The sequence below is a fragment of the Mastigoproctus giganteus genome, chromosome 9, assembly GCF_048544385.1.
Source record: "Mastigoproctus giganteus isolate SK-2022 chromosome 9, ASM4854438v1, whole genome shotgun sequence".
Lineage (NCBI taxonomy): Eukaryota > Metazoa > Arthropoda > Arachnida > Uropygi > Thelyphonidae > Mastigoproctus > Mastigoproctus giganteus.
The window spans coordinates 219,677,102-219,689,695 of NC_143583.1; the positions used below are offsets into that span (position 1 = coordinate 219,677,102).

The following is a 12,594-nucleotide window of genomic DNA, read 5'->3' on the forward strand; positions in this document are numbered from 1 at the left end:
TCCAGGTGGTATGTGGTTTAAGGTTTGGAATTACCTGTGTTTGAATTTACAGTTCACAGGAAAGTGATCATTATGAAATGGGCCACTCAGCTCTGACCATTCCAAACTTTGATGGTCAGTACTGAGCTGATTCCAAACAGTGTGCAGACGGTCAAGTCTACTGAGAAAGTGGAACCTATAGGTAAATGAATATATGTTGGGGAGTCAGTATTTAATAGAGTGAAATAGTGAAATAGAGTTTATCAAGGAACATCTCAATTAAATGGCCTCCTGTGTCCAAGGCAGGGGATATCAACAGTGGATGATGTGCATTGAAATCACCAAGTAAGTACACAGGAGATCGAATTTGTGCAATAAGATTCTAAGTTCAGTTCTGGAGCAAGAATACAATGTTGGAATATAAAGGGGCACCAGGGTCAGTGACGTTTCTATTGCAATGCAAACCTGCAATAACTGCTGGAGAGGCTTGTAATGTGATGTGTCTGGAGGGTATAGTAGATTTAACCAGTATTACCATTCCTCCACAAGTAGAGGGGCCTGAATCTCTGTCTCATCTATACAAAACATTTTCTTGTAGGCATACATACACTGGATTCATTTGAACAAGTAGATCTTTAAGTTTGTCAGATTTAGTATGCAAAGTCTCTACAAGTCCACTGCATGAGCTTATACATTACATAAGTTTAGGCATTGAAAATTGATCTGACTGTTTTTTTTTTGTTTTTTTTTTTTTTGTAGGCAGTGGACTTCTATTGAACTTGTTTTATTTTATCTTTCTAGGAATCGGGAGGGAAGGGGATACCAATCCATGGTATCATTTGCATAAAGTGCCAGCATAGTATCATTATGATCTGATTTATCATCTACATTGGATGCCAGTCCATCCAGGACAAAAAGAGCACAATTCTCCTGGAGAGCATATAATTAAGGAAGCTGGTTTAATAAGTAAGTCCAAGTCTGCTTTTTTTAATATCTTCAATGACATTAGGATAAGATCTAAGCTCTTTCAGGCATGAAAATCTGGAAGAGAAAGCAGGGCTCTTTCAGGCATGAAAATCTGGAAGAGAAAGCAGGGCTCTTTCTTATCAGATTTCCAGTTCTTCTGCCATGTGTAAGAAAGAATGGCATCACTTGGTAAAATGAACTTGGGGTAGTATAGAAGTGCACACACATTCATTATTTTCATGGTCTATGTAGCCACTTCCATATTGCAAATAAATATACTACTATAAGCTGTCCATCTGTTTGCAACATGAAAACAACCATATTCCTGCAATTAAACTTCAAGGAATTCAACACATCATGGAGCTAGACTACTTCCAGTACTTTTCTTAAGTTTGTTATTTATAATACAACACTTTGTAATACATTTCTATGACTGTTTAGATTTACTTTGATTTGATTAGATTTTGAATTTTTATGGCATATTGGCAACTTAGACCACAATGCATCAAGTTCCAGAAGCATAAAACTAAAATGATGAAGGTAAAGAAAGCCAATAAGAGTAAGAGAACTGCAGAAAATTTCAGGAAACTTTTAGCTGTCAAACGCGTTTCCCGGTACCGCAGCCCTTCATTCTCAGGAAACAGATGGCGCATGTTATCGGTAGTGGCAGTAGAAGTCGATAACAATGTATTGATTAGTTTTTTCCCTCATTATTAAAAGCAGATTATTGGAGTTCATGAGTGTAATGCCTTCACAGCTGAAATCTACTTACGGGTATACCCCCCAGCCTGCCTCAGTGGTTTATCCCCCGTTCCCATAGTTTTAACCCAATATGAAAACAACTTCTACAGACGGTGCACATTATCAGTAGTTATAATAGAAGTCATTTTTCCTATCGGGTTAAACACACCGGTAAAAGTTTCCCGAAGTTCTCATGTTGGCTTTCTTTACCACTAAAATTTATTGGAAACTTACAAATGTTAAAATACAAATAAATCATATAAATATAAATAAATTAAATCGTATCAATCATTAATCAAATCAAAATAAATTAGCATGTAAAAATACATATAAATCAACAAAAGTAATAAAACTTGATAAGAACAAGTGAAGATGAGTTGGTATCATAATGAGTGTGAGTGTGAGTGTGTGTGTGTGTGTGTGTGTGTCCATACGGATTTTTGCATTTCAGCTTTCTTATAAATCCTGGTATTGTTGTACTTATTAATGTATTCTTTTATGTTGTTGTTTATCTAGTAGGCATAACATATAATAAAGATTGCCATTTTACAATTGAACATAGGTGCTCACATCTGGTGAGTATGGGCTTGGCACACCCATGGTCCTGAGCTGGATATCATCATTCTTCTCTTTCTTGGTGATTCCTTGCTACTTCTTACTCTTGTTTTCTCTTTCTCTCTCTCTCAGGATAATTCAGAATTTTTTTTTATTTTGGCTGGTGCAACATAAGCGTCGAGCTTCCTTGCACCATACAGCTAATAATAATAATAACATTGCTAACATTACTGCTTAGGAGGTCTGAAAGAGGGACAGCTGACTGTGGTTGGTAGAGAGTTGTAAAGCATTTCTCTCTCATTCAGTGCAGTCTAATGATATGTGTTTAAATATTTTGCCTGTGTCACAAATTTGGTTCTTCTACTCAGAGAAGGAAAGAATGAATAATATGAGTGTGTCCCATTCTTGGTCTGGACAAGACTGTTTTGTCTCCTTAACTTTCTTAACCCATTAGCATATGTATCAAGGATTGTTCTTCATCTAATCCCACACAGGATCACTTTATATCCCATGCACCTATATTTGAAAAATCAGAAAAGAATAATTAAAAGTTTTTTTTTTTTTTACTTTTTCTTGGTGTATTTTGCTTCTTGGTTTACTTCGAATTTAGATAGCATGATTTTGAAAGTTAATTAATACTTAGTGTCTGTAGATTTACAGTTCGTAACATTCCGCCATTGTTATACAATACAATGTATATCCTGAACTAGATAGCAAAAGTTTAAGGTAAAACTAGATAGAGAACACGTAGCACAGTATTAGAAATCTGTTAGCTTAGTATAGTATAGTAGTATCAATTAATCAGTAATATTTATTAATCTTGTTAAACTTCATTTTCAATTAAATTGCACTTTTTTACCTAAATTTAGATTTAGATTTTACAAATGCAACATTATTAATTAATACTTATAACTTAATAGGAGATACAGAAGTTATATAATGAAACTTGGAGATAATACTTGATACTGAAACAAATATATATATAGTGTTATAACTGCACTGGGATATAAGTTTAGGGTTAAAATTTTGTATTGAAATTTTATTTGAAATTGAATCAAAATTGTGACTCAGACCAGAGCAGCAAACCAAAGGGCTTAAGCTAAGGGGAGTACTGTAGCTCATGGGAGAACTGAGGGGTGCAGTTGTCCTCTCAATCACAGCCTTTTAAAATGTACTGCTTGTTTGATGTTTGTGGAACAATCAGGGATGGGACATGATATTGGCAAGGGGAATTGTGTTGTGCATGATGTAAGTTGAACGACAGTGTGAGAAAATCAGGCAACAACTCAGCATTGTTATGAGCCTTTTATGAGAGCTTGAATGACAGGGTCGATGCTCCAGGTGCCATTGTTATGTTTATTTTCAACAATTTTTTTATCCACTTTCATTTAGATCACTGCCAGAGTTTACATAAGTAAAGAACTCTTTGCTGTTTTTCTTTGCATCTTTTGCCAAAGATTTCTTATAATCTGCCTTTGCCAGCCTAACATTTTTTTGCGACTTGGTTACAGACCAGCTTATATCTATCGTAGGCTTCCGTGTCACCCATTAATTTATATGTATCCCATGCATTTTTCTTCTCTGCCACATGTCTATTTAGTTCATTTGATATATATTTAGGTCTATATCTTGAAAAATATTTCTTAATTGATATCAAATGTTTAGTAGCTTCCAAGAATAACTGTTTGAATGCTTTCCATTTTGAATTTGCTGTTGGTCATCATCAGTTGGTCCCACCGTATAGAATTTAAATACTGTCTCAGACCTCCGCAGTCGCCTTTACAAAAGCAAAAACTCTTTCCTTTATCCCTGATGGTAGTTACCTCTTTGAGTAAATCCCACTTCAGCACACTGTGATCATTGCCACCTAGTGGTTCCTTTATCTGCAGATTCTTAATGCATGAAGAATCACTACTGATAATCAGATCAAGAGTATTAGTCCCTCTAGTTGCCTACCGAACGTGCTGTTGTAGAAAACAATCATCCAATAAATCCACAAAAGCCTTGCTAGTGTGTGTGTGTGTATGTGTGTGTGTGTGTGTGTGTGTGTGTGTGTGTGTGACCAACCCACAAATTCCAGTCAATATCTGGGAAATTATAATCGCCCATTATAAGACTCCCTGATTTACTAGCCCACTATTTCCCTGTACAGTTGTTCATTATATTTCCCTGTACAGTTGTTCATTATATTTCCCTGTACAGTTATTCATCCGAGTCATTAGGCTTATAACACACTCCTACTCTCAATTTTGATTTCCCAGTGCTTATGTCACCAAACTGAATCGACACTGCACTTGTCCAGCCATGTGGACTGGCTGTACTTCCTTGGATTTTATGTGTTTCTTAACTAATAGCATAATCCCTCCTCCCTTCCTATACACATTGTACTCCCCAAATTCCATTTCTGCATTTCTTATATCTGTGTGACACCATATCTCTGATATCCCAACAATATCTGCCTTTGATGTTTTGGGCACCTCCTTAGCCAGCTGGGCAGGAGCAGCAGTGCATAGCACATGCTTCTGGATTAGACTGAGGTTCGAGCCCGTGCCCACCAAATACGAAGGATGCGGAAAGGTCAGGGAATGACCACCGCATATCCCCGGAGCAATATGGTCTTAGTTGCTAATGCTCCTAAAAACCAAATGACAACAACTCTGATGTTTTGAGCAACACCTCAAAGTCATCAAATTTATTTACCAAACTCCTAGCATTCATGTACACACAAGTATACATGCACCTCTTCCTATTCTTAGCTACTTTAACACAGCTCATGTGTTTACTTGTAACAATGACTCCCAGCAGTCTCTGAAATCCCCTGCATCTTGTTTTTCAGGCTGCTGCTCATTCCAATAGAAGCAGTGCAAGAATCACTTTCACCTCTGCCAGTGGCTACTGTTAATCTATTAGTCTACGTATCCCCAAAAGGTAGCAGTTTTCCAACCCACCTAACACTGACCTCGATAGCATTAGCAAATATTCTTGCAGCCTTTCTATTTAAGTGTATCCCATCCCTGTAGAAGCAGTCTCTCCTGTTAACAAGCACAAACCAAGCTGAGAAAAATTCTACCCCTTGAGCATTGCACAATCTCTCCAGGGCTGAATTGAGGGACAAGGCTTTCATCATATACTCCCTTTTATTGTGTCTGGGCAGAATTGCAGACACTTTCAAATTCAACCCTAATTCACGGCTTTTTTTCTACAGTGACCTGTACTTGTTAAATAATCGGCTGGCCTCCTACTCTTAATATCATTAATGCCAACGTGTACAACAATATCACCCTTTGTGCCCTTAAAAGATGATATTTGCTCTACAATGACATGAACCTTTGCCCCTGGCAGTCCTGTACCACCTATCCTTTTTGCACAATATGTTCCCCGTTTCCCTGACAACAGAGTCACCGAAAACTACTAGTTCCTGTGGGACCAGCACATTCTGCCTGGGAAGTTGCCGCTGTGTTGCATGACGTTCAAGTGCAAGCTGTGGCATTGATGTGGGCAGCTGACAGCTTGATGGGCCCTCAATTTAGATCCTTCGAGGGGATCCACCCTGTCCTTCAAGTTCTCATCATTTGATGTTCCATTGTAATGTCAGCTTATGAAGGGATCCGATATAATTTGTATATTTGTAAACAGTTTTAGTATTTTGTAAATATTTTAAATCTTTGTATAGTTGTACAGATGTGTCTGGAATCTGTGACATTTGGTTTGCTAATTATTCGTACTAACATAGTAATTAATGCAATGCCGCAACCTAGATCAGCAGTACCGTCATGAGTTTTCACGGAAATATAGAGAGAAACATGCCAAAATGAAATAAAATTAAATTATTGAGAAGCTTGTAGAATTAAATTATCATTTGATATAAAATAGTTCAAGTGGAGAATTCTAGAATTATTATGATAACTCTAGATCAATCTTACCTTCCGGATCCAAAAGCCTTGTCACACCAAATTCACATTCAGCAATTGAAAAGGCACTTTCTATATTATCTTGGGCCGTTTTATTCCTCAATGAAAGAAAATCTATTAAATCTGGCCTGAAAATAATTTAATATTTAAACAAATAAATGAAATGCAGAATATATAAAAAAATTACAATTATCAGATATAATTAATATAAATAGTGAATTATGAATTTCACAAAGAGCGTGTTACACAAAGTGCTATTTAAATTTTACAATTTTAACTAAATATCCATTCCTACCAACTTTTATAAAATGGAATTCATAAAAATTTTAATACAGATCCACCTTTCTGACACAAAAGTACTTAAATTCTGGTCTCTTGCCAAAGTCAATGGCTACAACCTCTATTCACTCATCTGTTCTTCCATCTCTGTAATATCCTGATGGTTCTGTTACATCTTTATTTAAAGATACAGCTGATATAGCACTCACTTTTATTCTAACCCTTCCAAATATGATATTGGTAAATTTTCTCTAACCATCAGGAACAATACCACTTGATGCCTCCCAGTTTCCATTAAAAAAAAAAAAAAAAAAAGGAGTAAAACAGTGTTATTCTGAACAGTTATAGAGCTATTCTTGTTTAAATTTTAAACAACTCAATTAATTAATGTGCACAGACAGTTACATTTCAGGCATGTTAAAAAACATTAATAATTCATGATTTATGACAAAATAAAGTCAACCCATCAAACATGAAAAAAGTTGTTACAAAGATTTCTAAAATATTCTAAATAAGTACTGAAATTCTGAAATGGGTCAGAGCTTCTGTTCCAAATTTATAGTAATATTTCTGTAGGGAAACATGGGGAGGGAATGCAATAAAATCAAAATTGAACTTAGAATTCCTGGGCCAACAATAATATATGTTGAAAATTTGTATGTTCCTGTCAATTTATGTGAAAAGACTCTCATTTATGCTGATTTTTGTATGGGGGAGGGGGGGGGGGGGAACAGAGTTTCTGAAATCATAACTGGACCTGAAATTTTCCCAAGAACTAACAGATCATGTGTTGAAAATTTAGCCTCTATCTGCCTTTTCTTTCTAGAGTAATAAGCAAAATATACTTTCATTTATAAGAATAGATTTCTGTGATTGGGAGGGGGGGGGGATATGTTGACCTTGAGAGGGACCAACAAAACATAAGCTAAAAATGTCAAATAACTGAACATTTTCTGATTAAGTAATGTCCAAAACATCTGATAACTTACACTACATGTTAGGTAATATACATACTGTGCTAAATTTCTGGAACATTCTATATTTTTCTTAAAATTAATTTTTTTTTCTTTTTCTGTGATTAACTGAAGTGAAAAGTAAAGTTATCTTCTTATTAATTAATTACTAAGATTATAATTTCATTGAATACTTGATCTATACTTAATCTATATCCTCAAAAATTAGCCATTCAGTATAATTATGATTACAACTGTGAATATTTATTGATCTTCTCCCATATATACATTTAGGCGCCTCCGTAGCCAGGTGGGCAGGAGCAGCAGTGCATAGCACACACTTCTTGATTAGACCGGGGTTCAAGCCCATGACCACCAAATACGGAGGATGCTGAAAGGTCAGGGAATGACCACTGCATATCCCCGGAGCAATATGGCCTTAGTTGCTAATGCTCCTAAAAACCAAATAACAACAACCACCCATATACATTTAAGCCTATCTTCTCTTATAAATATATATAAGAGAAAATAGCAAATAGTAATCATAATTATACTGAATGGCTATTTTTTGAGGATATAAAAATGTCTGATAAAATTTGCATTGATGGAGGTGAAAAATACACAAAGTGCCAAGGACTAGAAGGGTAAGGATAGTAGAAAAAAGAAGTATAGTAGGTTTGTAAAAGGCAAAGGAATTTTAATATCCTAAAAGTTATGATGAATTAAGAAAATTATGGGCTGAATTGCAAAGCCAATTAGCAGCGAGGGAGCTGTAAAGTAAAATGATTAATACCAAATGATTAAATAAAACAAAGTAAAATAAAAGGTGGTAGGGCTGTCATCAGATATGGGTAGGCAAATTTGGTTATAAGTCGAAAACAGGGATATCAAAAATGCGAAATCTGCTCTCAGCTGAAGTAAATATTGATACATGGTCAGGTATTTCGTCAGGGGACTACACTTGACCATGTATCTGGGACTGTTTCTATATTTGTCCATAACAGTGGAAGAGAGGTGAAATAAAACCAAAAAGGCAAAAAGAATAAAATTAGCACATTCTCTTACAGTATGGAAAAGGTAGTCCCAATGAGTGTCAATGATATGAAAATTATTAAGGTAAATTATTAAGTCAAATTCCCTCATAGAGGAGTGAATTCATTATGAATGTAATGTTCATATCACAATGCAATACCATGAAGCTATCTGACACTATAGAGTACCAACATAAGGTTGTGATGATCTACAAGGATCCAACTGACACTTGCAGGTCCACCATGAAGATTCAAAATGAGTAGAAGTTCAATGCAGGAAGTAGAAGTCGAAACCAGAAACTGTGGTCACAATGAAGAAGTCAACTCTCCTCAAACCTGAACGGTCCTAATAGCATAGCAGTTAACAGTAAGGGGAATACCTCAATCAGTCCCAGGAACCACAATACCACAGCATCACATCATCCATCAAAGAAGCAACAACAATGCAGTCCACACAGGAATTTGATAGTGTAACCCTCCACTGGAGCCCCAATTTCTTCAACAGAAGCCTGCCCAATATGCATCAGCGATCTCCTCAACAACTGCTCTGAATTATCTGTCAGCGGCAGATGCATCGGGAGAATGTATTGTGAAGTTCTGTAAAAGCCTGTGTACACAGATAGACCAGTGGAGTTTGGGGAACCCCTGAAACGGCATTAAAAATAACACTATTCACAGGTAGACCAACATAGGGATCCCTCTCCCAATGATCCTTCAATCGTACCACCTAGATTAGTTGTTCTCTCACCCCCCCAATCCCTCCCAACCAGGGTGCCCCCTTCACCTGGTGGGTAACCCCACTGCCACCTTTCAACTCCCACCCCAGGACAGAAAAAAGGATGGGCATTCAGTACTGGGGATCCCTCTGCTGTTTGTGCTTTAACCAGGTGGGCCCCTTCACTACTACTATCCACTTCCTATCAAAATTAGAAAACCCCACACTAATACTACAGATCGGAACCAATACATTTCTGGCTTTTACAGAGGTTCTGTATTCATCACATTCCCACGTGTCTCGATTGTATGGTCACACATTTGTGAGCTCTGTTTTAATCAGTGTTATAAAGTGTTTACAATTTTTGCCCGCCGACAATGTCAGGTGAAACTCTTTTGGGATTCTATACATTCAGGTGACTTTTTAGCTAAAAATAACCAGTATTAAAGAAAATATGAATGGTTTTAAATCTTGTATGTAATGGCTGACCACTCATATAAGACGTGCACAAGGAATCTCGGACATTAAAGAGGGCACTGACTCTCTTTAAAAGGCACCTCCGTAGCCAGGTGGGAAGGAGCAGCAGTGCGTAGCACATGCTTCTTGATTAGACCAGGGTTCGAGCCCGTCACCACGAAATACGGAGGATGTGGAAAAGGTCAGGGAGTGACCACCGCATATTCCCAGAGAAATAGGGCCTTAGTTGCTAATGCTCCTAAAAAAATCAAAATAACAACTCTCTTTAAAAATTACAGCTGTGAATTACGGGCTCCAATGTTATGCTGGTTATTTTTATTTTAATTTAGATAAAGAGTTTTTGTAGATTACTACTTAATATACGTAAAACCGTTATTTCGTTCGAATCTTGCAGCCATTGTTTTTGTATAGACTAGTAGGGAATTCAAATTTTTAATTGTGATAACAAGGCAGCTCTAACGTATAATTATATAGCGTAATACGCATCACTGCATTTAGGATTCTATTAGATAGCATAGTATTGACAATCAATTAATTAAATTTATTGATCTTATCTTAATTTAAAATATCATGCCCCAGACCAGAGCACCAAAGCAACGGGCACAAAGTGGCAGGAGTGCTGTGACTCGCAGGGAGAACTTAGGGGGACAATTCTCCAACGCATCACAGCATAAAAAATGTGCAACTTGTGAAATGTTTGCTGAACTCTCTGGAACAGAACATGATCTAGCCAAGGAGGATTTCTTTGTGTGTGTGTGTGTGTGTGCCAGGTGCAGAGAATGTCTAGAAATTAGGCATCAACTCAGCATTCTACTGACCATCTATGAGAGCTTCAGATAGATGCCCTCGAAGAAATTAATATGAGGGGCCCATCAAGCTCTTAGCTGCCCAACTCAACGCCAGAGCTCATTCCTGGGCATCAGGCAACACAGTGGCAATCTCCAAGGCAGAATGCACTGGTCCCAAAGGAACTAGTTATTGTTGGTGACTCTATTGTCAGGGAGAGGGGGAATATATTGTGTTAAAAGGGTAGATGGAACAGGACCAGAGTATGTCTGCCAGGGGCAAAAGTTGATGACATTGTAAAGCATATTTCATCTTTTAAGGGCACAAAAGGTGATATTGTTGTACACATTGTCACCAATAACATTAAGAATAGGAGATCTGCAGATTTACTTAAGTACAGGTCAATGTTGCAAAAAAGTCATGAAATAGGGTTAAATTTGAAAGTGTCTACAATTCTGCCCAGACACGATAGGAGGGAGTACATGATGAGAGCCTTGTCAATCAATTGGGCACAGGAGGAAATGTGCAATGCTCAAGGAGCAAAATTTTTTTTCGGCGTGGTCTGTGCTTGTTAACAGGAGAGACTGCTTCTACAGGGATGGGATACACTTAAATAGAAAGCGTGCAAGAATATTTGCTGATGCTATGGAGGCAGTGTTAGGTGGGTCGGAAAACAGCTAGCTTGGGGGGATTCACAGACTAAAAGGTTAAAAGTAGCCGCAGGCAGAAGTGAAGGTGATTCTTGCACAACTTCTATTAGAATAAGTAGTGACCTGGAGCGAGAGGTGGTGGGGATTTCAGGGACTGATGGCAGTCATCGTGAAACAGGTGGGTATATGGGATGTGTTAGGGAAACTAGGAATAGGTGCATGTATGCTTGCATGTATACCAATGCTAGAAGTATAGTAAATAAATTTGATGAATTTGAGGTGGGTCAGGACATCAAAGGCGGATATTGTTCGGATATCAGAGACGTGGTGTCACACTGATATTAGGAATGCAGAACTGGAATTTGGGGAGTACAATGTGTACAGAAAGGATAGACAGGATAGGCAGCGAGGAGGTGTTATGCTATCAATTAAGAAAAACATAAAATCAAAAGAAATGCATCCAGTTGATATAGATGAACAGTGTATTGTTGAGTCAGTCTGGTGTGACATAAGCACTGCGAAAGCAAAAATAAGAGTAGGAGTGTGTTATAGGCCTAATGACTCGAATGTGTACAATGAACAATTGTACAGAGTGGGCTAGTAAATCAGAATGTCTTATAATGGAGGTTTTTAAGTTCCCAGATATTGACTGGAACTTGTGGGTTGGTCACTCACACACTAGTAAGACTTTTGTGGATTTAGTGGATGATTGTTTTCTGCAGCAGCATGTTCGAGAGGCAACCAGAGAGGGTAATACTCTTGATCTGGTTATCAGCAGTGATCATTCGTGTATTAAGAATTTGCAGACAAAGGAACCACTAGGTGGTAGTGATCACAGTGTACTGATGTGGGATTTCCTTAGAGATATAATTACCATCAGGGGTAAAGGAAAGGGATTTTGCTTCCGTAAAGGTGAGTACAGTGGTCTCAGACAGTTTTTAAATTCTGTAAGTGGGATAAACTGACGATGTTACCAACAGTAAATTCTAAGTGGGAAGCATTCAAGGAATTGATCGTGGAAGCTACTAAAAGTTTCATACCTATTAAGAAATATTGTTCAAGGTTTTGGCCTAAATAGTTATCAAATGAACTAATGAGACTCGTGACAGAGAAAAAAAATGCATGGGATGCATATAAATTATCAAGCGACTCAGAAGCCTATGGCAGATATAAGCTAGTCTGTAATCAGGTCACAAAGGAGGTTAGGCAGGCGAAGGTAGATTACGAGAAATCTTTGGCAAAAGATGCAAAGAAAAACAGCAAGGATTTCTTTGCTTATATAAACTCCAAAAGGAAGGGGATGAATGTGATTGGTCCTCTTCATATCGAAGGATCGACTGTTGATGATCCTGCTCAGATAGCAAACAAACTGAATGAGTATTTTGCATCTACATTCACACGTGAGGAATCATTACAGTTTGAAAATGGCAGAAAGTTCTCAAATTGTAGCAGGGTGCTTAATGATTTTGTAATAACTGAGAGCAAAGTGGAGGAGAAATTGTTGAAGTTAAACATAAGAAAAGCACCTGGGTGGATGGGATCTATCCAGTT

General features: G+C 37.4%; 1 protein-coding gene across 1 annotated transcript in view; it reads right to left on the bottom strand.

Moving 5' to 3' along the window:
- Positions 1–12,594, bottom strand: part of shot (dystonin-like protein short stop) — a 1,739,701-nt gene that overhangs the window by 1,700,965 nt on the left and 26,142 nt on the right. Inside the window, exon 3 of the mRNA XM_090380932.1 lies at positions 6,165–6,280. Within this exon, the coding sequence (XP_090237058.1) occupies positions 6,165–6,280 (116 nt within the window). The remainder of the gene's footprint in view (positions 1–6,164; positions 6,281–12,594) is intronic.